This window comes from Dryas octopetala, chromosome 7 (genome assembly GCF_963921425.1).
Source record: "Dryas octopetala chromosome 7, drDryOcto1.1, whole genome shotgun sequence".
NCBI lineage: Eukaryota > Viridiplantae > Streptophyta > Magnoliopsida > Rosales > Rosaceae > Dryas > Dryas octopetala.
This window is the reverse complement of record NC_141372.1, coordinates 10,151,569-10,174,281: the sequence shown is the minus strand read 5'-3', so window position 1 is coordinate 10,174,281 and position 22,713 is coordinate 10,151,569. Positions and strand designations below refer to the sequence as shown.

At 35.6% G+C, this 22,713-nt stretch overlaps 3 protein-coding genes and 1 non-coding gene across 7 annotated transcripts; 2 read left to right on the top strand and 2 right to left on the bottom strand.

Moving 5' to 3' along the window:
- Nucleotides 1-5,226: 5,226 nt before the first annotated feature.
- LOC147279529 (O-fucosyltransferase family protein) lies at nucleotides 5,227-10,934 on the top strand. Of its 2 annotated transcripts, none has more exons than XM_086249430.1 (12): nucleotides 5,227-5,704; nucleotides 6,215-6,295; nucleotides 6,625-6,724; nucleotides 6,807-6,874; nucleotides 7,876-7,964; nucleotides 8,057-8,237; nucleotides 8,323-8,451; nucleotides 8,557-8,690; nucleotides 8,778-8,991; nucleotides 9,815-9,999; nucleotides 10,107-10,202; nucleotides 10,373-10,934. In XM_086249430.1, the coding sequence occupies exons 1-12, from the start codon at nucleotides 5,549-5,551 to the stop codon at nucleotides 10,512-10,514; spliced, it is 1,575 nt and encodes a 524-aa protein (XP_086105556.1). In that variant the 5' UTR covers nucleotides 5,227-5,548; the 3' UTR covers nucleotides 10,515-10,934. The 2 variants fall into 2 exon arrangements, with proteins under 2 accessions (XP_086105556.1, XP_086105555.1); XM_086249429.1 differs by having other exon boundaries at nucleotides 5,228-5,704; nucleotides 6,194-6,295.
- Nucleotides 10,935-11,205: 271 nt separating this feature from the next.
- Nucleotides 11,206-15,062, top strand: TL29 (ascorbate peroxidase 4). Of its 2 annotated transcripts, XM_086249434.1 has the most exons (11): nucleotides 11,206-11,457; nucleotides 11,633-11,731; nucleotides 11,967-12,051; nucleotides 12,137-12,171; nucleotides 12,295-12,360; nucleotides 12,480-12,520; nucleotides 13,005-13,135; nucleotides 13,365-13,471; nucleotides 14,077-14,214; nucleotides 14,360-14,494; nucleotides 14,731-15,062. In XM_086249434.1, the coding sequence occupies exons 1-11, from the start codon at nucleotides 11,353-11,355 to the stop codon at nucleotides 14,839-14,841; spliced, it is 1,053 nt and encodes a 350-aa protein (XP_086105560.1). In that variant the 5' UTR covers nucleotides 11,206-11,352; the 3' UTR covers nucleotides 14,842-15,062. The 2 variants fall into 2 exon arrangements, with proteins under 2 accessions (XP_086105560.1, XP_086105561.1); XM_086249435.1 differs by lacking the exon at nucleotides 11,206-11,457 and having other exon boundaries at nucleotides 11,950-12,051.
- A 1,320-nt stretch (nucleotides 15,063-16,382) lies between these two features.
- TRNAA-UGC (transfer RNA alanine (anticodon UGC)) lies at nucleotides 16,383-16,455 on the bottom strand. Its single transcript has one exon. It is a non-coding gene; the product is annotated as a tRNA-Ala (tRNA).
- Nucleotides 16,456-16,864: 409 nt separating this feature from the next.
- Nucleotides 16,865-20,959, bottom strand: SRS (Seryl-tRNA synthetase). Of its 2 annotated transcripts, XM_086249431.1 has the most exons (10): nucleotides 20,635-20,959; nucleotides 20,398-20,546; nucleotides 20,034-20,127; nucleotides 19,766-19,914; nucleotides 19,567-19,659; nucleotides 19,084-19,263; nucleotides 18,833-18,999; nucleotides 17,742-17,876; nucleotides 17,563-17,656; nucleotides 16,865-17,330 (listed from the first exon to the last, which is right to left on the bottom strand). In XM_086249431.1, the coding sequence occupies exons 1-10, from the start codon at nucleotides 20,864-20,866 to the stop codon at nucleotides 17,055-17,057; spliced, it is 1,569 nt and encodes a 522-aa protein (XP_086105557.1). In that variant the 5' UTR covers nucleotides 20,867-20,959; the 3' UTR covers nucleotides 16,865-17,054. The 2 variants fall into 2 exon arrangements, with proteins under 2 accessions (XP_086105557.1, XP_086105558.1); XM_086249432.1 differs by lacking the exon at nucleotides 20,635-20,959 and having other exon boundaries at nucleotides 20,034-20,140; nucleotides 20,398-20,538.
- Between the last annotated feature and the right edge of the window lie 1,754 nt (nucleotides 20,960-22,713).

The window sequence follows — 22,713 nt, the reverse complement described above, 5'->3', positions numbered from 1 at the left end:
TTTTTCCTAGCGAGAGTTTTGGATGTCTGCTAATCAACATATATGTGTTGTCAGTTGTGCACAATTTTCATATTAAAGGAAAGGAAATTATTCTGTACGTATTTCTGTGAGTGGTATTTACAAAGTAGATATATTGTTAATTTCAAACATTACTTTGGCTTGGTCATGGTGTTTCAATTAATCGATCATATTTTAACTTTTAATACAAGTTAAAAGCAACTTTTCTTGGAGTACTATCACTATGGGTTCATATGTGTGTGCATACATTTTCCAGCATATATATATGCCATTTCCCTAATACTTGAAAAAGAAAGGGAACAAAAGAAATTGTTGTTCCATGTTTTATGTACAAAAAAGAAATTAAGGAGATCTTGCAAGTTGACAAAATAAGCTGATACACACCTAGCTAATAAACTAGTACCCTCCCAAATAAATGACATATCTATCATCATAAAATTAACTAAAGAAAAGAAAAATAAGACAGATAATATTAGCATAGTTATGTGTATATATGTATATATATATATACACACAATATTGGGGAATACTAAGCAACATTTCCTCCGGCCTTTCCTTTTAATTATTCTTATTTTGTAGTGTAGTTTAATGATATGAACTGTTCATTTTCTAGATTACTTTATAAAATTCATCTATGCAAAAATTCAATCAAATCAAAAATTATTTGATCATATAACTGTCATCAAATAAATAAATGATAAGTCTAAGTGTTTCTAAAAAATAATAATAAATAAAACTAATTACAAATAAGTCAATAAAATTTTTCACAATTACATTTTAGTCATTATTGACCAAAATGAAAAAATATGAATTACAATAAATTAATAAACATACAATACTATTCATATTTAGATTTGTATTTGACTGTTACACAACAAAACAACTTAGGATTTAGCTCCGGGGTTTATGCCCAAAACCCGAAACCCTAAACCCCATTTTTAAACCATAAACCTCATTTATATATTATGCATTCCATTTCTATACCCTAAACTAAATCAAATGTAACGTCATAATTTTATATCCATAAATAATAAAAAAATGGATAGACAAATTGGTATTTTCCAATGCACCAAAATATATGACATCATCGAATAGATTGAACTTAGTGACTAAAATGGGTTGGGCCATTAACTAAAATGTAATTTTTCAAAATATATCATTGACTAATATAAGATAGAAAATTTTGTATTGACCTATTTGTAATATTTAAATGTTTTATTGATTTTTTCGTAATTTGCTATAATAAATATAATATTAATATATTGCTCACGTGATATTATTTGCATGGTTTACGTATATTGTATTGCATTAACCTATAATGTGGATCTAGAGTACAATGCACGCAACTAAATATACATTTCAAGATATCACATTGAATTGAAGCAGACACTGGTGTTGGCTTGGCGCCCGCATTTTGACTCCATCTGATACCTTGAGATCCACATTTCCACACTACAATTCCTCCACCCACTCTGCAGCTTTCTTAATTCGGTGGAACTAGTTCAAGAAGACTTTGCAAACCTAGGGAATGAAACCCACAAACCCCCCAATTACCCAATTTTTTATTTATTTCATCTTAATAATTTACATATATATCAACATCATAATAGAATCAAGTCAAAACCATGAGGGTTTTTGTAAGTTATTTTATTTGTCTAAGAAATTCCATGAGCTAGCTTTCTCCTAAGTGGAATGACAAGAAAATCTAGATATTTGAGCCCATTTGGGTCTTTAAAAATGTGTTTATTTTAATTTATTAGGGTGATTGTCACATTTGATATTAAATTTAATGAATGTATGCCTTTTAATTATATGATTTCCAATGGAGCAAGATCATTATATTCACCAAAGGCCTAAAGGGCATCTCCATCGTATTAAAAACAAATGTGAATGAATGAGTTTTGAAGTTGCAATGTGTATTTTGCAATTTACAAACAGAAAAAATAATTATTGAAGCTATTTTAATCAATTCTTGGATGGATAAGCCAAATTTAGGGATGACCGGAGTTCATTTGACCAAGCTAGTTGGATTTTTATAATCTTAGCTGTAAGCAGTAAACACACTTGTATTCTTATGGTTTGATGGTGGTTGTGATCACTTTCAATGTCGCATGCATACATATGCACCATTCATACTTCATAGCGTTTTGAAGGGGTCTACTATTTACTAATTGAGTAAAAAGCTATTATTACTCTCATCAAATGCTCAAAATGGAACCGTTCCATTTTCTACCTAATTAAAAAGGATTTAAATAGAAAATATCCAATTGCATATTCATGAAATATAGTGATATTTTTTTTTGTTTAAATTAATAAAGAACATTTTGAAGGTTGAAATGGTAAAATTAAAAATTGTTCTTTTTGTAAATAAGATACATCTATAATATTTCTCATGGAAAAATTATAGGGTATAACCGATATACCGCTACGTGGTATAACCAATCCAACGTGTAAGAATATTATTGGACAATGTGTTTATATTAGTAGGGTATATTATTAATAGGCATAAATTCAATTTAGCCACATAACTATATATGTTATTTCAACGGGGTCCATGAACTTTCAAATATTTCAAATATACACCTGATTTATTATGTAAATTGAAAAGTGAAATTTCGTCCATCAATTTATTGAGAGATCAGTTAAATGTTAGCTTGACTTTTGCTAACGGGGATTAATTGGTGATGTGGCACCAACTCAGCATACATTTCCCGCCAAATGAGCAACACATGTCCACTTGACACGGGCCCACACACCCATCACCTCTTTCCCGCTCGTCGAACGCTCTCCTGACCATTTAGTCTCTAAAAAACATCACGTTTTCCCCCAAATTCGAATATAAATCCCTCACTTGTGTTCAACGAGCGAGAAAGAGATGACGAGTTTGTGGACCTGTGTCAGGGGTTAGGTGGACCTGTATCGCTCATTTGGCGGGAAATGAGCGACACGGGTCTACCTAACTCCTGACACAGGCCCACAAACTCTCTCTCTCTCTATTATTATTAAATTGTGGGCCCGTGTTGCTCATTTGGCGGAAAATATTTGCTGAGATAGTGCCATGTCGCCAAGTAATCCCGGTCAGTAAAAGCCAAGCTGTCATTTAACTGATCTCTCAACGAATCAATGGACAGAAACTCATTTTTCAATTTAGATAATAGATCGGGTGTATATTTGAAATATTTTAAAGTTCATGGACCCCGTTGAAATAGCTTATATAGTTATGTGTTTAAATTGAATTTATGCCTTATTAATAACATCCACTTATATTATAACACATACACTAGTTATACCACGTGTCAATATATCGGTTATACATAATAATTTCTCATTTTCATAAGGCAATTTAAAAAAAAAATCTTGGGAGATGCTAGATTCAAACTTAGAACCTCTTCCAACCTTAGGAATATAAATAGCACTATATCATAAATTAGTTGGTTCCATGAGGTTAATCTAACAATAGATGGATTAACTTGTATATAATAGATATTTTGATCTCTTTACTTAGTAACTTTTTAACATTTGATCTTTTTAGTTTTGAATTCATTGAAGAGAATTGAACCATAAACTCAGCATCACCAATGGATGGGCCAATTGATGGGGTAAACTTTTGTAGTGTTATGTCAGATTTTGGGTTTCACATGGATGAGACAAACTCATATTCAAATTTAATCCAAGGAAAAATCATGGTATATTTGATCTAATGTCAAATTAGAATAAATTGGGGCCCACTTATAATTGGTAACTTTAGGGTTTGTTTGGGAGTGCTTATGTAGAAAACTTTTTTTCTCAATAGTACTTTCATTAAAAGCGCTTTTGTTATAATCACTTGGATTTTTTGAAAAAAATCCAAGTGCTTCTTATACATGTACTTTAAAGCGCTTTCAAATGTTTTTTTATAATTAAAAAACGCTTTTAATTTGTTTGCCATGCAAGTAAAAGTGTTTTTGACTATTTAAAAATGCTTTTAAACCTTCTAAAAGTACTGTTAAAACAACTCCTTAATCTATTTCTCCATTTTTTCTCACCATTGGCTAACAAAAGGCTTGCTGACTTTATATACTTCAAACAACAGTTATTAGATATTTTGAACTTAAAAGATTATATAAATTTATTATTATTAAAATTAAGGTAAATTATAATTATATACCTCAACTATACACCACTTTTCAACTTGGTACTTTAAGTTCAAAAAGTTGCATTATGGTACACCAACTACGAAACAGTGTCAATTAGGTACATTTGTTGGTCTAGCCGTCAAAAAGACCGTTATCTAATGACGTGACATACTACTAAAAAACTTCATTTAAATTTAGTACCTCAACTTTACCATGTTTTTCAAGTTCATACCTCAACTTAAAAATATTTTTCAGTTTTTATCTCAACTTCACCCTAACTTTTGTCCCATCAAATCTTCACCAAAAGCAACAATCTTGTACTCATTTTGAAGCTATGAATCTCCTCTTTATAACCATATAGAAATAATTAAAAAATAAGCTATGAAACGCAAGATAAGTAGTCACAAATTAGGCTACCCGAAATTGCCAATTTGTTTGGAAAATTTGGCAGTTTCGAGTAGCCTACTTTGTGACCAATTATATTGAGTTTCATAACTCTTTTTTGCATGATTTTTATATGGTTGTAAAGAGAAAATTCATAGCTTCAAAATGAGTATAAGATTGATAGTTTTTGTGAAGATTTGATGGGTCAAAAGTTAAAGTGAAGTTGAAATAAAAACTAGAAAACATTTATTTATTTACAAGGTTTAGATTTTAAGGTATGAACTTGAAAATATGGTAAAGTTGAGATACTAAATTGAAATGAAGCATTTTAGTGATGTGTCACGTTATCAGATAACGATCATTTTTACGACTAGACTAACGGAGGTACTGAAATGACATAGTTTCGTAGTTGGGGTATCTTAATGCAATTTTTTAAACTTGAGGTATCAAGTTGAAAAGTGGTATATAGTTGAGATATATAATTATAATTAACTCTAAAATTAAAGATGAAATTACAATTCCACATGTAAAAGATATGCTGTCCAGTTGGAATACAAGCTGTCCTTAAACGAGGAACAATCTTTTCTTTAAAATTACATTTCCTTCTTTTTCTGTTGAATCAAAAGTAATTGAAATTACAATTTTTCTTTTTCTATTTCTTGTTTTAATTTTTCTTTTTTTAAATAACCGAATAGTATCTCTGCCGCTTGGCATTGCTAATAAACTGACCAAAACTACCAAAAAGCAAAGCGGCAAAATCCCAGAAGCAGAAGAACAAGCAGAAGCAACAAACCAAACACAAGCTGCCCAGCGCCGACCTCCCTCCGTCCTCTGACCTCCTTCAGCTCTGAAACCCAAGAAACCCGCGAACCCCAACAAACTCACAAACCCAAAAACAGTCTTTAACCACATTCATTCTCTTCATTCTCTTCATTCTCTTCGTTTGGATTTGTGTGTGTGTGTGTGTGATGGCTCTGAAACAACAACGTTGCTGCTCGGTGACCGACTGACTGAGTTTTACAGATACCTAGATGCAGAAGAAGAGGTGGAGATCATTGACGGCGCTGCGGAAGGTGCTAACGTGCGCCATATGCTCCATAGCTCTAGTGGCTCTCTTCTCTGTCCACGTACCCGTTTTCTCTTCCTCCAAGGTCCCTCACTTCTCTGACTCCTTCAAGCTCCCCACGGTGAATCCCTCAACCCCTCCTCTTCTCTTTCTTCTCTTTTCTTTTTCTCCAAAGAAAACCGAAATGAAACGATTCAATTTAGGGTTTCTTACCTTGCTGCTGAAGGCTGAGGCGATCTTCTTCTTGAATTTTTTCTGTTTTTAAAATTTTCTTTTATCATTTCTTCAAGTGGGTTTTGAATCTTTGATCATCACCATTTTTCTGTACTACTCACTGTTTGGTTTGGTGATTGAAAAGGGTGCAGATTTCAGTCATTTTTATATTCTGGATCTTTTGACTCAATCTGTGAATAGCGTTTGTTTTTAGTTTCTTTTGGTTATGCTTATTTGAGATTAGGTGTGCATATTCATTGACTAAATTGACTTCCCATTTAGGAAGTTACCTTTTAAAGAAAAGAAGTAATTTTTGTGTTTTACATTTTGCTTTTCAAAAGTATTTTGTGGGTTGATCTGAATTTCTGTGTTTTGTATGTTCTTACTGATTTTGTAGCAACATGATATTAAATACCAGCAGTTGAGCACCGAGCAGAGCTGGATGCTGGAGCTCGCTCCGCCCCATCTGTGGAAAGCACCTCTCCCTTCTTCTCACAAGGTTTTGTCTTTTGATCGATACTTATATGATTGATGATTTCTTGATGAACTCCATTTGATTGCATAATTGTGACTAATAAGGAAAGAGATAGAATTTTGCAAATCATAACTTCAAAATTGGCTTTATTCGAATTTATGGGAATAAAATACAAAGAAACAAAGATATCTTTTGTTGATGGTGGTTGTATTGGAGGAAAAAGAAGACAGAAAAGAAAAAAAGACTATATCCCTTTAGTTAGGATTTGTATCTGAGCCATATAGATTTACATATGTTTATTGATGTGAAAAAGTTATGCATCTTTCATGTTTTCACTCCTTTAGACTTGACAGTTGGATGGTTCAAGTGGGATTTTGGAAACTGACAAGCTATGGAAGCCTCCACCAAATCGCGATTTTGTGCCATGTGTAGAGCCAAGTCCCAATTATACATGTAAGTTACTGATAAAGTTCTATTGTGTTGCTATGAAATATCCTTGGTGTACCTAATTTCCATTTTGCTTTTGTTTACTCAGCTCCTACAGAGTCCCGAGGTTACCTTCTAGTTCATACAAATGGTGGGCTCAACCAGATGCGTGCTGGGGTTTGTCAACACACTCTTTCTTAAAATGTCTCACTCTATGAAATTTATGTTGATTGATCAGAACATTGAATATTTTGTGTTGAATTTTGTCCTTTCCAAATTTTGATTTTTGAAATTCGTTTATCAAAAATTCATGTTTATTGGTTTCTCACTGATACATTTTTGAAGAAAGAGAACTTGAAAAACAGCAGTCCGACTCTAATCTGTCACAGTATGGGATCCCGAGTCATCATTTGTTCCAGCCCCCTCCCTTTTTAAGCAATCAAGCTGATCACCAGGAGGGGGAAAGAACTTGATTGATACTTTGTCATTTGGCTGACCTTTTAATGATACTGGTTCAATGCATTTTCCTTGTGATTGTACTATATAGTTGTGTAATATTCCAACCTGGATGACTGTTAGAAGGTAGTCTTCTTTTAACTTGTAGAACAAAAGTGACTGTGCTCCAGATTTTTATTGCTAATTTCGACAAAGTTTTGGTCTTGTGTATGAACAAAGGGGAAAGAAACAAGAAGAAAAATAAGCATTTATCCCCTTTCTTTCTTCTCACCTAATAGGACTTTTAAGATTTGGGAGTCCTCTCTCATTATTTATATGTGGAATAGTCTTGTTGCACCAGTAAATTGGTTGCTGCACTTCAGATGGCTTTATGTAAGTGCATGCACTAAAAATAATATGGAGTTCATGGGTGCACACTTTTAATTTGGCTGAACCTGCCTCTCCTTCTGTGCGGTTTGATTAGTACCCATGTAGTATTAGAAAACCTGCATGATTTAAATGACAGAAAACCTTGAAACCACACGATTTTTATTTACATGGTAGTACCAACAACAGCCACTAATCTATATATCTATCTAGCTGATTGGTGCTCTTCGCGATGTTAGACACACAAGACATTGTTTGACTCTATATCAAGATTTTGTTATTAATTATCCATTATTTGATGAATATCATCATCTGACTGTTGTATGGAGCTCAAATATGTCATCCTTGAATTGCAGATATGTGACATGGTAGCTGTAGCCCGTATCATAAATGCCACTCTTGTTATTCCAGAACTTGATAAACGGTCATTTTGGAAAGACTCTAGGTAGCATCATTGGTTGTTTACTTTTTGAGTCATTCTTTCTTTTCTTTCTTGGTTTTTATGTCATTGATTTGTTTCATTTGTTTGTTACACAGCAACTTCTCAGATGTTTTCGATGAAGATCATTTTATCAATGCTCTAGCTAATGATGTCAATATAATAAAAAAGCTTCCCAAGGAACTGGCTACTGGTACCAGAGCAGTTAAGCATTTTAGAAGCTGGTCTGGTATGGATTACTACCAAGATGAGATAGGTAGCATGTGGGAACAATATGAGGTGTGTTTTCTGGAACACTGGTTTGAGCAGTGTATTTTATAAATTAATAAAATCATCTTGTTAAATACATCATTCTTTTCCTAAGGTTATTCGAGCTGCGAAATCTGATTCTCGCCTAGCAAATAACAACCTACCTCTAGATATACAGAAGCTTCGCTGTCGTGCTTGTTATGAAGCTCTACGTTTTGCACCTCAAATTGAAGCAATGGGAAAAGTAAATACCCAAATCTAAATGCTCGTTTGATTTCTGGAGTGGTTATGTAACTTTTGTCATATTCAGTAGCCATTGTAAAAATTTGTTGTTTGATTAATGTTGTAGTTGTTAGTGGATCGGATGAGATCCTTTGGTTCTTACATTGCTCTTCATTTACGATTTGAGGAGGACATGCTTGCCTTTAGTGGATGCACGCAGGATTTATCTCCAGTTGAAGCTGATGAACTAAGGATCATTCGGTATGAAATGCTTATATGGCATGAACTTTTGTCATTTTATGGATTTTAGCATATGTGATGCCTGACATTTTAATTTTAAACTTGTAGAGAGAATACCCCATATTGGAAAGAAAAGGAAATTGATCCCATAGAACAGAGATCCAAAGGGTATTGCCCCTTAACTCCCAAGGAGGTTGGAATTTTTCTCTCCGCTCTTGGGTACCCATCAAACACACCTATATACATTGCTGCTGGAAAGATATATGGGGGTGATTCTCATATGGCTGCCCTGCGATCCCGTTTTCCAATACTGATGAGCAAGGTATGACTTGCATCATATTGTTGCGTGGTGCTTGTGCTGGATTTTCTCCATTTTTTTTTTAATCACTGAGCTCCAAACGGAATATGATAAGACTTTTCAATGTCCATGGCTGGGGTTGAGGTGAACATTTAACATATGAGCTTTCAAATGTACAGAGATTATGTGGAAAATATTAGCACTGATGTTATAAGGAAGCTGTGCAGATTATTTAATCCAATATATTGCCAGATACATGATTTACTATTTTAAACTGATGGTCCAATTAATCTCCTTGGGGGCCCAAATTACTCACAATGATGATCTCTGGCATATCAGAATGGTATCATGTGCATTTCACTGTGATCTGGTTCATTTTTTATTTTTTCAAAGTTGTGGGTACAAAGGTTCTTTCTGGTTGAACATCATTAAAACAATGAAGAACTAATGTCATAACCAAGGTAGAATTTGTTCTATAAAGTTTGTGATGGCTTCAAGATTAGGAGTTATTGTGGTGAGCTTTGGTAGCATGTAGAGAAGAACCTGCTGTTCTATGAAGTGCAGATGTCCTTACATAAAAAAGATTGTGAGGAAAAAGTCAGCATACATTCCAATCATTATGTAGAGAGCTCATTGTATATTGTGGAAGTCCAAATCATTGAACTATCTAATTCATTTTCATGGAGATGGGTGGGGCATGCTAAAACAAAAAATGAATTTCCATTTTGATTTTCTAATTCATTTTTATGTGCGTAGTTTCTGGGGATGGGTGTCGGTTGCTGAAATCTGAACATATTGATTATTTTGTCATGTGTTGACTTGTCCATTTCCTGGTCTTTACTTTCAGGAAACATTGGCATCTGTTGAGGAGCTTGAACCTTTTACCAATCATGCATCTCAAATGGCTGCACTGGATTACATCGTTTCAGTTGAAAGTGATGTATTTATACCTTCATACTCCGGAAACATGGCAAGGGCAGTTGAAGGTCACCGCCGCTTTCTTGGACACAGGAAAACAATATCTCCTGACAGGCAAGGCGATTTCTTTTCTGAATATATGTAGATTTGATCTGCTCCCAATTTACCATTCTATGGTGCTGCAAGCTGAATCTGTTTCTATGCTTCTGTGTGTTCATCAGAAAATCCCTTGTTCGTCTGTTTGAAAAACTTGAGCAGGGAACTCTGAAGGAAGGAAAAAATTTATCAAATCGAGTTATTGAAATGCACAGGAAACGGTGTGTGATCTCTCCCAAGTTCCATCTGAATCACTTTAGCCTAACCCTAACCAATATTGTTTCTGGTTATTGTGTAATTATACCAATTTCCTGTTTTCTCAAATTTATTACATGATGAGTGTAACCCAACTTTTCATAATTTGACGTCATCTGTGATGGTTGTTACACAGGCAAGGTTCCCCGCGGAAGAGAAAAGGTCCCATTTCGGGAACTAGGGGCACAGACAGATTTCGTTCAGAGGAGCCCTTTTATGTGAACCCTTTACCAGATTGTTTGTGTAAGAAGGAATTGCCTATGCAAACAACTCTCTAATCGGCTCAGATACTGCAAAATGGTTGCTCTCGAGAAATATTCCTGTGCTGGCATGGTGGTCCTCACCACTATCATTATTTGCAATTTATTGTAACTTACAATCTGCTGTTGCCACTATAGGAATAGGGACACGGAATGTATGTGTACATGCTGAGTTTAGATAGCTGGCGGTGGTATATCATAGTGTTGGAGGAAATGCAAGTGTGCAAGTCAGGGATTGAATTGCCGGAAACAGGGCCTCCCATTTATGACCAAGGCATCTTTATGTTTTGCGAAGTTGGCCTGGTTTCAACCTTGAAGAATTAGATAAAAAGCATTCATTGGGGATAGATACCGGTTTACTGTTATTTCCGAATAACATATGCACTCTACATGTATTCATAGTCATTCAATGCAATAAAATTGAGAATTTGATTGTTATCTCTGTCATCCTCCATATCCTTCTTTTTTGTTTAGTGGCAGCTCATCACAGTAGCTTTTTTGCCTGTATTAATGATGTGAATGCAATTTGGAGGAACTAGCCAACTTGAGATAATAAACTGTCAAACCAAAATGACCTTTTACCCCTTACCATGAACTTCTGTTCTAGGCTTCTAGCAGGATGTTTCAAGCAAATTACGTAGGGTCAGTGGTATCACGTGACTAGGAGCATCCGATCCCACTCAGACATAAAAGATAGGATAACAAATATGAGAAACCTGTAAACTCATGACAGCGGCCCACTTTGACATCCTCTTCATTTTCCAGTCTCCACACTTGGAAGAACGTACAGTCTTGACTCTTGTAGACTTAGTAGACTGTAGACAGCTTCTCCAAATTTCTCAAAGACAATAAGGCAATGGCGGTCTCCTTCCTTTCAACTGTGTCTTCCTTGCTTCCACTTGTTCCTTCCCCTCTCAACGCTTCTTCTACTACCTCTGCCCCCAGATACTCCACTCATGCTGTAAGTTTTCTTTGCCTATGTGTGTGTATGTGTGAGTGTAGAATAATGGGACGTGTGGTTGCTGTTAAATGTTAAATGACAGAGAAGTGGTCTTGGTTTGCATTGTTTTCACATGGAACGAATTGTTTGGCATTGCTTATATAGTAATCATGGCTTTTATGGTATGGAATTGCAGGTTACAATTCGTTGTAATAAAGTTGAAGCTGATGCTATTATTGAGGACAGGTTCCATCGGAGGACTATCCTTAAATGCCTTGGTGCCACCATTGGCATGGTGAGAGCAAATTTTCCTCATTATTCTTATTTTTCTAGTCCCGTTTTTCGTTGTCTGTTGCGTATAATTCAGTGTTCTGCATTATGAAGTGGATACTGGCCAAAGATAAAGAAAAGTTAATAGATTCAATTTTGAAATAGATAACAGTTGAATTGGATACATAGTAGATGTAGAAGAATTCCATAAATTAGAGTGAATTGATAATGAGTTTCTACCAGTTGTTATTGCTCCTTAGGAATTAATTGGAAGCTCAGGAACTTTTGTTGCAATGGCTGAGGCTGCTGATTTGATACAACGCAGACAGCGTTCTGATTTTCTTTGTAAGTTTTTCAAATGCTCATTTTCAATGCTAGAATAGAATCATCTACAATCTGCTGATCCAAATTCATATTCCTTTGTTTGCAGCAAGTATCAAGGAAACCCTATATAAAGCTATAAAGGTAAATCTTAGTAATAGTCATAGTATCCTGCATATTTATGCCCCATTCACAGTTTAGACTTTAGATAATTCATCATAATTCAAGTTCATGAGATATATCTTTTCTATCTCCTGTTCATTTCAGGAAAATCCAGATATAATCCCATCCTTACTAACTTTGGCACTGAATGATGCTATCACTTATGATAAGGTCTGGCAAAAAACTTTATCCTGTGAAATGCTGTGAATACCATAAGATTTCTTTGTTTGGTTAAGTGATTACACAGGGAGAAAACAAAAACACTTACTTATTTCTGATTATGTTTTTAGGCTTCGAAAACTGGGGGCCCAAATGGATCTATCAGATTCAGGTAAATGTTATGCATAGGATTTTCTTTAATATGATTTTTGCCTCTTAAGCAGAGCAATAAAATGTAACCTTAGTCCTCTTGTAAATATTAGATCTAAACTGGTGGTGAGACTTCATTGACCTTTAACTTCAGTTATGCAATGTTAAAGTGAAAACTCCCAGTATATGATGATGGAAGACTATTCAGAAATATAAGCTCTTCCAAAGCAATGCAATGACATTTTGGACTGTTTAGTATTGTAATTTTTCTGAGTCTTAAGTGCCGTTTTACTAATTTCTCCATTTACCAGGCACAAGAGTTCTGATGTTGTTAAAAGTATTACAAATGAATGGAAAAGGATTGGAGAACGTAAATTTTGCACTAAATTGTTGCATTTTAATTTCAGTTTCTTTTTGTCCCATCCTTTTTTTTTCTGTGCGATTTGGTTTTAAATCCTTGTGCAAAAGCTACCTTCAATTTCTACTTCAATTTTTCTTGCATGAAGCTCAGAGATAAGCAGACCTGAAAACAAGGGGCTTGCTGCTGCTTTGAATTTAGTAGAAGAAGCAAAGAAGGAAATTGATTCGTACTCCAAGGGTGGACCCATTTCCTATGCTGATCTGATCCAATATGCAGGTAGTACATTTTAAATATCACAAACTCTGAACCATGCTTCGTGGACATGGCATTGACATAGCAGGGACCTTTTGTTACTAATGGTCTGTAAATTGTTGGTTCTTGGATACCTATCTAGCATAGGCTTATCCATGGAAGTGAACAATTATGGGTTGTGTATAGTGGTGGGTGTTATGGGTTGGGGTTAGGAGGTTGATGCCCTTAATTCAGTTTCCTTCATTCTATGCAGCACAAAGTGCCATTAAGTCTACCTTTCTTGCTGCTGCAATTCGCAAATGTGGAGGAAATGTAGAGAAGGGAAGTTTATTATACACTGCATATGGTTCAAATGGTCAGGTTTGTTATCAATTCATGTTGTGCCATACAGATTCTAAGTATCATTAGGTTGTTATTGAAACTGTTGATTAATTATTTTATATGGATTTTCATGTGTCCAGTTTTTAAATTCTCAGTCTATGGACTTAATTATTAAATGAAAATATTTTAGCATCACTGATAAATTGTACACATTTGCGCGGTTTCCTGCCTGTAACAGCTGATTATTGAGAGCGTATATGAGAATGATTCTAATCACATGATGTGAAGTTTGGTTGAGAAATAACCCTCACAGTTACATCAAAAGCTGTTTATATAATGCTTCAATCGGATGTTTATGAAACTCAATAGAAGTGATTGGTTTTACCAACATGAAAATGCCAAAGTTTTTATTCCTACTTTTACTTGGCAAGATTCGAAGTTTCAAACCTAGCATCTATGCCATCCTCATCGAAGCCTCACCATCTGAGCAAACCCCAACTGACATGAGGATGTTATTTGATGTAGACATGCTAGTTGTTCACTTATAAGACGTCCCTACATATAATTTAGCTGTATTCCTTTTCTAATTATAGGAAATTATGGGTTAAGGCATGTAATGCATACAACCATTGTTGTGCCAACAGTGGGGCTTGTTTGAAAGAAATTTTGGAAGGGGGGATACCCAGGAGCCTGATCCAGAGGGAAGGGTTCCCCAGTGGGACAAAGCAAGTGTTCAGGAAATGAAAGACAAGTTCTCTGCCATTGGCTTCGGCCCCCGCCAGGTTTTCTCTTCATTACTTATACAGCTGCAATTGCATCTTAGGATATTACTTCTTACCCAAGTTCAACCGTGCACTGCAAAAAGAAACATACATACAGCCCAAAAAACCACTGCATAGTTTGACCGGAACATTATTGTTTGTCCAGCTAGCTGTTATGTCTGCATTCTTGGGTCCTGATCAGGCAGCCACAGAAGCCTTATTAGCCACTGATCCGGAAGTTTTGCCCTGGGTTCAGAAATATCAACGCAGCCGAGAAACAGTATCTGAAACAGATTATGAGGTCAGTGCATAGTTTGTTATTTCCTTTCCAAGAGCTAGTAAAATGGATTGACACAGTTTTCTTATTAATCCAATCATATATGTATCCACCATATCAATTGGCACCATCTTGGCAAATAATAAACAAGATTGATATAACTTCTGAAAATGTAAAAGGCATAAGGACTTGATATCTGCATTGTCTTGTTAACATTTGTTTAGTTCTCATTGTTGGTTGGGAATTGATTCTCTTTTCAGGTTGATCTGATAACTACTCACACAAAATTGAGTAATTTGGGCCAACAAATCAATTATGAGGCGTATACTTATCCAGTCAAAAAAGTTGATTTCAGCAAACTCAAATTGTAGAGAGAGAGCACAATCCAATCCTTATTAGAGCAGCTCCAGCCAGTCAATCATTGGTTCTCGCAACATTTTATAGACTCTTTTGTTTGGCCTACACTCTAAGCTAGCTGAAAAATTATGAAAATAGACAAATAATTTTACTCTTGTTGTGCAATCCTAATTTATAACAGATTAAATCACAAAAGCAAGAAGAATGGGGTAAAAAAGTTTATTACAATACCTTACTGCCTGCCCCAGCAAGTTCAATAGTACAATACCTTACTAGCTTTTATTGAACATTATATGTTTGCTCAAAAACATATTTAAGACTTAAAATTTAGACTTTAAGAAATTATATATACACTCCATGAATTTGACAAAATCAATAATTAAAAAAATAAACTAATTACCCTTACTGTGTTAAAATAGTATAGAACTTAACATCATTTTTCTGGGTAATTAAAAAGGCTTAATTATCGATTTACCACCCAAAATTGTAACTCATTCCCACTTTATCACCTGAAAGTTTTTTTGTCCCAGATTACCACCTGTAACTTACATCCGTGTCCCATTTTACCTTGTTCCGTCAACAATTCCGTTAATGCTGACGTGGCGCGCTGGATGTGCGCTACGTGTCACATCTTTTTTGTATTTTTTGATTTTTTTGATTTTTCTATTTTTATAAACTTTGAAAATTAATTAAAAATAGCTCCGAACTTAGAAAAATACACGGAAAATTTCTACCGACTTGTCTTAACTAGTACTAATTTACTATGGGGTCAAAATGCCAATTTTCCCTCTAAAAATTTTCAAAAAATTTGGAAAGTCCAAATTTATTTCTAGAAAATTAAAATACTCTAGACTCTTTGAAAATTCATAGAATAATCTCCCAAACTCCAAAAAATATGAGGTCTGCACCGTTAGTCTTCTAAAAACTAACAATACCTTTCTCGTGAACACTTGCTACCCAAAAGACCTCTCGGTCTTAGAGAAAAAAAAAATTCTCTATAAAATAAATTCTAGAAAAATTCTAAAATTTCTGTAAAGTCTCGAAATAATTCTTTAAAACAAGCTTTTGGTAATTTTTCAAAATATTTTTGAGAATTTGTCCAAGAGTTTACGAAAATTCTAGAATTTATTTAATAGAGGAAAGTTTATTTTAATTTTTTAGAAATAAATTTGGACTTTCTAATTTTTTTGAAAATTTTTAGAGGGCAAATTGGTAATTTAATCTTATAGTAAATTAGTGCTAGTCAAGACGAGTCCGTAGGAATTTTTTTTGTATTTTTCTGAGTTCGGAGCTATTTTTAATTAATTTTCAAAGTTTATAAAAATAAAAAAATGCGAAAAAAAAAAAAGATGTGACACGTGGCGCACATCTAGCGCGCCACGTCAGCATTAACGGCCAGATCGTCAGCATTAACGGAATTGTTGACACGGATGTAAGTTACAGGTGGTAATCTGGGACAAAAAAACTTTCAGGTGGTAAAGTGTGAATGAGTTACAGTTTTGGGTGGTAAATCGATAATTAAGCCAATTAAAAAAGTTAATTAAAATAGCTTAAATGGAGATGCAGGGTATCGAACCCTGTACCTCTCGCATGCAAAGCGAGCGCTCTACCATTTGAGCTACATCCCCATTGCTCTCAATTACTTAACCTTGCTTTAAATAACAGTAAAAACAATTTAGCCTTAACTTACTTCTCAAATGGTAATTAGAATGCGTACTGACATTTCTTTTTGGCAATATGGCAGGCCTAAGCCCAGAAAAACAAAACGCACAACAGTATAGAAGTGAGTCTGGTCAAGCCCAAAGAGTCATCAGCCAATGGCCTACAACAGAAAGGGGGAAGTATTTGAAATATGCATGCCCAACTCAACTGAAGCTTAGGCTTACTAGAGTCAGCAACAGTGTGATGCGTAGTGATTTGGAGGCAGGCATGAGATACAATTAGCTGAGACAAATCCACCGATCTGAGAACACAAAGGCTCCTACTACAAAACGATTATATAATGGGCATGTCTACAAACGATCACACTGCAGCCCATGAAAGGAACTCAAAACATTATATAATGGGCATGTCTTCTTCATGCAAAAGATTCCAAAGAACCAAAAAATGACATTCCACACATTTGCTGTCTTTCTTATACTCTCTTATGCTCTTGTAACCAAAGAATGATACCACAACAATTACCGAAATAAAAAAAAAAATTAAAAGTATCAACAATCTCACTATCTTATCTAGAATTAGGATGAATAAGCTCCAGTCCACCCATAAAGGGCCTCAATGGCTCAGGGATAACGACTGAACCGTCTTCTTGCTGGTTATTCTCAAGTAAGCATATGATCATTCGTGGTACTGCACAGGCTGTTGCATTTAATGTGTGAACAAATTGTGGTGGAGCTAGGTTGCTTTTACCCTTTTTAGGACTTGTTAATGCTGGTTCTGAAGAACGATACCGGATCCCAAGACGGCGGCTTTGATAGTCTGTACAGTTTGATGCACTTGATATCTGTCCGCCATTCATATGGGAGGAGCAAATGAGCACATAAATCTTTCAGAATAGCTCAACTAATTATATCCAACCGATCAAATGAGCACATTAAAATCTTTCATATTTTGAAAAGCAACTTTGGAGTAGCAAATTTTATAGCCTATGAAACCAATATACAAAGCCTTCTTCCTTTTTTTCTCTTTAATTGTGAGAGCAAGAAAGTGAGAGGAATAGAGATCTCATGCAATACCTCACCAAACCGTGCTAAACCAGGCATCCATGCCTCAATATCAAATTTACGATAAGCAGGCGCACCTAGATCCCCAGATGCCATGTCCAAAGTTCTGTCAAGAAACTCAACATCACATAAACACAGAAATACCAAACCATATGAGCAAAAAAATAAAAAGGGTGTGTAGAAATCCTCACTTATAATGTAATCCTAGTGATGAGAATAGGTCTTCTTCAATTCTAATGAGCTCTTCATGGTAAAAGTCACTCTCCTCTGGTCGGCATAATACAAACATCTCCACCTTGCTGAACTGGTGGACTCGATACAGACCCCTGAACATAATTACAACCAATTTATGTACAATGAGAAAAGGCCAATAGTTCGACCAAAAAGAAAAGTCCAATAGTCCCATGATACGTTTTACATGCACACAAGACTATCAGAAACAGAAACCTTATGGGTATAGCTTGTATCCAAGATACCATTGCAAAGCAGGGTTTTTCAATCTTTAGAAGTGGACAAAACACATCAGTTTAGCAGAGCTGGTAAACCGCCTTCCACAATATGGAGATATTATGAAAACAGAAGTTGTAACAAAAATTTGATTTTGGACCACTTGTTTAGAAATTAACACAACTAATAAGAATACTTTCACTTGTCCACAAAAAGTGAAACTAAAAAGCCAAAGACAATAGACCATGCCATATTTTAAACTGCATATAGCAACGCAGAACACATTTAGATTTCAATTTATCACTTACAAACCAAACCTATAATTAGTAAGAATTTAGAACTCGATGTATGCATTCATAGATTCCATGCCTAAATTCTTGTGAATAGAAAATAAACATTGATTCCCTCATAAAAGAGAGAGCCACCAGTGGGTCCCTATCACAATCAAGCATGAAAGAAATTTTATGAAAGCTAACGGCACATAAGACCACATATGATTGTCCATTATGTAATATAAGGCCACCTCTTTGCGTTGGGTAGAATGGAGAATTAAAACATGGTCATATTCCTTATGTTTGCATATTTGGAAAGTCACAGGAATCAAAAATGGGTAGATGCCCTTTAGAACAAACTAGGAATACTAACAATAATATGGGACCATATCCGAGTATTTTGCACAAAGAATTGGTGAACCAATTTGGCTATGTATTCATAAGCTGTTGCATTTAATTATAATTTAAAATGTTGGTTAAGAATGTTATTCAAGTTCATATAAACAAAAAAGAAAATATGAGGTCACTGACAACAAAAGAAATATAATGTGCTGATATTTTACCTTGTTGCTGTACCTGCAGCACCTGCCTCAGTACGGAAGCAATGGGAGACTGCCACATATTTCAACGGTAACAATGATGCAGCAAGAATAGAATCCATATGAATTCCCCCGACAGGAATCTCTGCAGTGCCGATGAGGCATTGGTCACTACCCTCAATAGAATAAACCTGTTTATATTTGACAAGAAATAAGACAGCACTCCATTTCTAGCAAAGCATGAAAAAAAGAATATGTGTGTACTGTGTACTAACCTGAGTATTTGCTCCACGGGGTTGGAAACCACATTTTTCAACAACGGAGGATCTTACAATTTCTGGGGTTGTCAAAGGTGTGAAGCCCCTTTTCATGACTTCCAGGAGTGTCCAGTTGATGAGGCCCATCTCTAGCATCACTGCTTCATTCTTCAGATAGTAAAACTTTGAGCCACTGACCTGTAGACATTAGAAAAATCTTAGTTGCATAGAAAGAGAAACTGATTTCCCTTTCCCTTGTTAAGTGGATCCCATATCTATTTAAACACAAATTTTTGGGAAGTAGCAAAATATAAGGATGACCTAGAGGATGGATAAAATCCTCCAACTTATTATATATCCCAGCCAAATCCAAAAATTACATCCCCAATTTGGTAAAAAGTCCTATTTAAATGCTAAGATGAGAAAGTAAAGGGCATACTTTACTTCATTTACCATATAGCTAGAGATACTTCATTACATTAAATAAAACAAGGGGAGTACCTCTGAAGCAGCATCGAAATCAAAAAGATCTAGTTCCTTTCCAAGTTGAAGGTGATCCTTGACGGGAAAGCCAAACTCACGTGGGCTGCCTACCTTCAAAAGCACATAGCAGATGAGAAAGACTGCAGAATACTCCTGGACTACAAGACCCCCCTCCTTCATGTCTGTGAGTGTGTGTCTGTAAAAGAGAGAGAAATACCATCTTTCTTATGGTTGAAGAATCCTCCCCGCCTATTGGTACATCTGGATGAGTCATATTTGGTATACATTGTGCTTCCTGCAGAAGCTCATCAGTAAGTTTAAGCAGGTCTTCTTCCAAAGCAATAAGTCCTTCCTTCAGATTCTTTCCTGAATGAAAAGGATTAGATATCTAATAACTAAAATATAAAGACTCAATCAAAAAGCAGACCAACAGGAAAAATAAATAAAGAAATAATGAGGGCACAACAGAAATGGTCTAATGATACCTTCCTCTATGAGTTTTTGACGCTCGGATGACTCCAACTTCCCTTTCATCTTGTTTGCCACTGCATTTCTTTCCCCGCGAAGCCGCTCAACTTCCTGCTTTCTGTGACTGAAAATTAGCTATAAAATTGAGACGAAAGCACCACTTTGCTAAAACTGAAAACACAGAACCAATGAACTCCAAGCTAAAATACCAATACCATCTGTCCTAAACTCTAAACCCCAATTGCGCAGCATAACATACAATGGGAATAAAGCAACATAGCTATAAGTTGTTAATCAAAAGAAAGATTGCCTGAAATACTTTTAACTGCACTATCTATACAAAGTGAAGCAGTCACTAAATTACTGAATGAAATATTTGACCTTTTGAAGATTCAACATTTTGTGGTAGAGCTCAAGCACAAGTTCCAAATTGGCATTGGAGTTCCTCTTCTCTATGTTGGCAGCAACCGTGTCCTTGTTATCCCTTATCCACTTGAAGTCTATCGCTGCTTTCCATTGCGGTTTCACACCTGCATCGCCCCCAAAACCAAATATTAACTCAAATAAAAGTAAGCTTCGAATTTATTCATAACCCAACAAGGTTGTGAATGAGAGAACCCTTTTCATCTGGGTTTGTTGTTTTTGTTACTGTGTTGGCAGTGGCTTGTGCAGCCGGCGCTGAAAGGCCTCTGACTAAGAAGAGAGGGAATGGAGGTCTTTGTCTGCGACTATGGTGGTAGAGGAAGGTTTTGGATAATGGTTTAAACACTGAGCGCAAAGAAGAAGAAGAATATGGTGCAGGAATTGTAACGAGCTTCAGGGTTTGTAAGGTTGTCCCGCCCAAACCCATTGTTTTGCAACAGAGTACAGAGTGTGCGAACCTGCACAAATGGGTTTCACCGCAAGAAAGAGAGTGCTTGGTGCTCACAAAGGGATTAGTGTTTTTTTTTTTTTTTTTTTTCTTTCTTTCTTTCTTTTAAACCAATTTATCGTCAACTTTTGATATTTTGTAAAAGAAAATTATAAATAGTAGTAAGTAATGTAAACTTTTACTGAAATAGTAATATACTAATCTCTTGTCACATGCTTCGCGTGTGTTAATTGGTGTTTTTTTCTTTTTTGTATTTTGTTCTCATTGTTTTATAACTTATCACCACTCTCTCCACATTTGAAGGTAGTGGGGTGTCTTTTTTATTTTTAAAATTTTATTTTAATAGTTGTATTTTATAGCTAATCCTCATTTATTAAGATGTTTTTATGTGATTGTTTGTTGAATGAAGGATATATTAGGCAATCTTATTTTTGGTGAAGCTTGTAACACAAAACTTTTATTCTAACTTTATAATAGTAAAAATTTGTCACGAGTAGGCTTGTAAAATGGGCTGGTCCGAGTTAGTCCTAAGAAAAAAGCCTCTCTATTCGGCCTTAGGTTGTTTTTGCCCTAAAGGTTGGAAAGACTAGAACGAATCGGTCCTATCAAAAATAGGGTAGGCCTAGACCCTTCCCAAAGTCTTAAAAACCCTTGGACCTATCAGTGCGTCATTAAGTTGAGCTTATTTCCTTACCAAATTAGGTCATTATGGTCGCTTTTTCTTTTTTTACAAGTTTTTTTGTTAGAGATTGGGTTTGAATTGTTGTTTAGAAATCTAGTAATCACAAGTGACTACTAAACTTCACTTGCAAGTGCACGAATTGCAAAGATAACAAAGCATATAAATATGAGGTCGATCCTACGAGAATTGTAAATGGTGTCGATTCCAAATTCTTCTAGAAGATTTCCTAAAGATTCATTTTTTCATTTTTTTTTCATTTTTTTTTCATTTTTAGTTCTAAATTGCCCCATTATGCTTCTTTTTTAATCTATGCTTTCCTTTGACCTACAAAACACATAAACAAAGTAAAAAACTATGAAAATGTTATGAACTAACCAAGAAATGAGAGGTGAAAATCATGTAAAACATACATAAATATGAACCTAACATGAATATTTTAGGTTCACACACAATTCTTATGCAACTTGAAAGTAATGACTTAAAATCTATAAATAATAAAACAAAAGTTATAACCCAAAGTATAGTAACTAGGGGGAGGCTATTCCGACCACCCTAAAATACTGAGTTGACCACCCTAAGATTTTTTCCCCTATTTTTTCCTATTTTACCCCTGCCACCATTAACAACCCACCCACTGCCACCACCGGACCTCACCACTGCCACCACCACCCCTCCCCATAATTGGTTCAAACCAATCTAACCAACATCAAGAACACAACGAGAAGATCGAAAACCATACATGGATCGACCCAATTTGTCGCCGGAATCTGTCGGAATCGGCGACGAAAGCCGCAGAGCTTGACGACGTTGATTAGCCGCGCACGGTGGTCAGATGAGCAAGGGAAGACCATGGTTGGACTCGCCGTGACCTGGGAAACAAAACCCAAGTGGTCAGGCGTCTCAACTCCGCCGTAAAAGGAAGATCGCCGGCGAAGGGGCCGATCGGGTCTTCGCCTGGGTTCGAGTTTTCTGGGCTTTCTTGGTTTGAAGGCTACCATGGGGAGAGAAAGGAGAGGCAGTCGAGTTGACTGGTGGTGGTCTCACCGCCACTAATCGTCGGACGGCGACACACCGAAGAGAGAGAGTGACTGGTCCGGCGGGTGGGTAGGAGGGATGGGGTTTTGTGGTTTTTTTAAAAGGCATA

Coding starts and splice junctions, on each gene's coding strand:
- SRS (XM_086249431.1), bottom strand. CDS start 20,866: ATGGGTTTGGGCGGGACAACCTTACAAACCCTGAAGCTCGTTACAATT. Junction 19,915..20,033: donor TCAAAAACTCATAGAGGAAG/GTATCATTAGAC, acceptor CTTTTCATTCAG/GAAAGAATCTGAAGGAAGGA. Junction 17,657..17,741: donor TCACTAGGATTACATTATAA/GTGAGGATTTCT, acceptor GTTTCTTGACAG/AACTTTGGACATGGCATCTG.
- LOC147279529 (XM_086249429.1), top strand. CDS start 5,549: ATGCAGAAGAAGAGGTGGAGATCATTGACGGCGCTGCGGAAGGTGCTA. Junction 6,725..6,806: donor GCCAAGTCCCAATTATACAT/GTAAGTTACTGA, acceptor TTGTTTACTCAG/CTCCTACAGAGTCCCGAGGT. Junction 8,992..9,814: donor TTCCAATACTGATGAGCAAG/GTATGACTTGCA, acceptor CTTTACTTTCAG/GAAACATTGGCATCTGTTGA.
- TL29 (XM_086249434.1), top strand. CDS start 11,353: ATGGCGGTCTCCTTCCTTTCAACTGTGTCTTCCTTGCTTCCACTTGTT. Junction 12,521..13,004: donor AATGGATCTATCAGATTCAG/GTAAATGTTATG, acceptor TCTTGCATGAAG/CTCAGAGATAAGCAGACCTG. Junction 14,495..14,730: donor TATCTGAAACAGATTATGAG/GTCAGTGCATAG, acceptor TTCTCTTTTCAG/GTTGATCTGATAACTACTCA.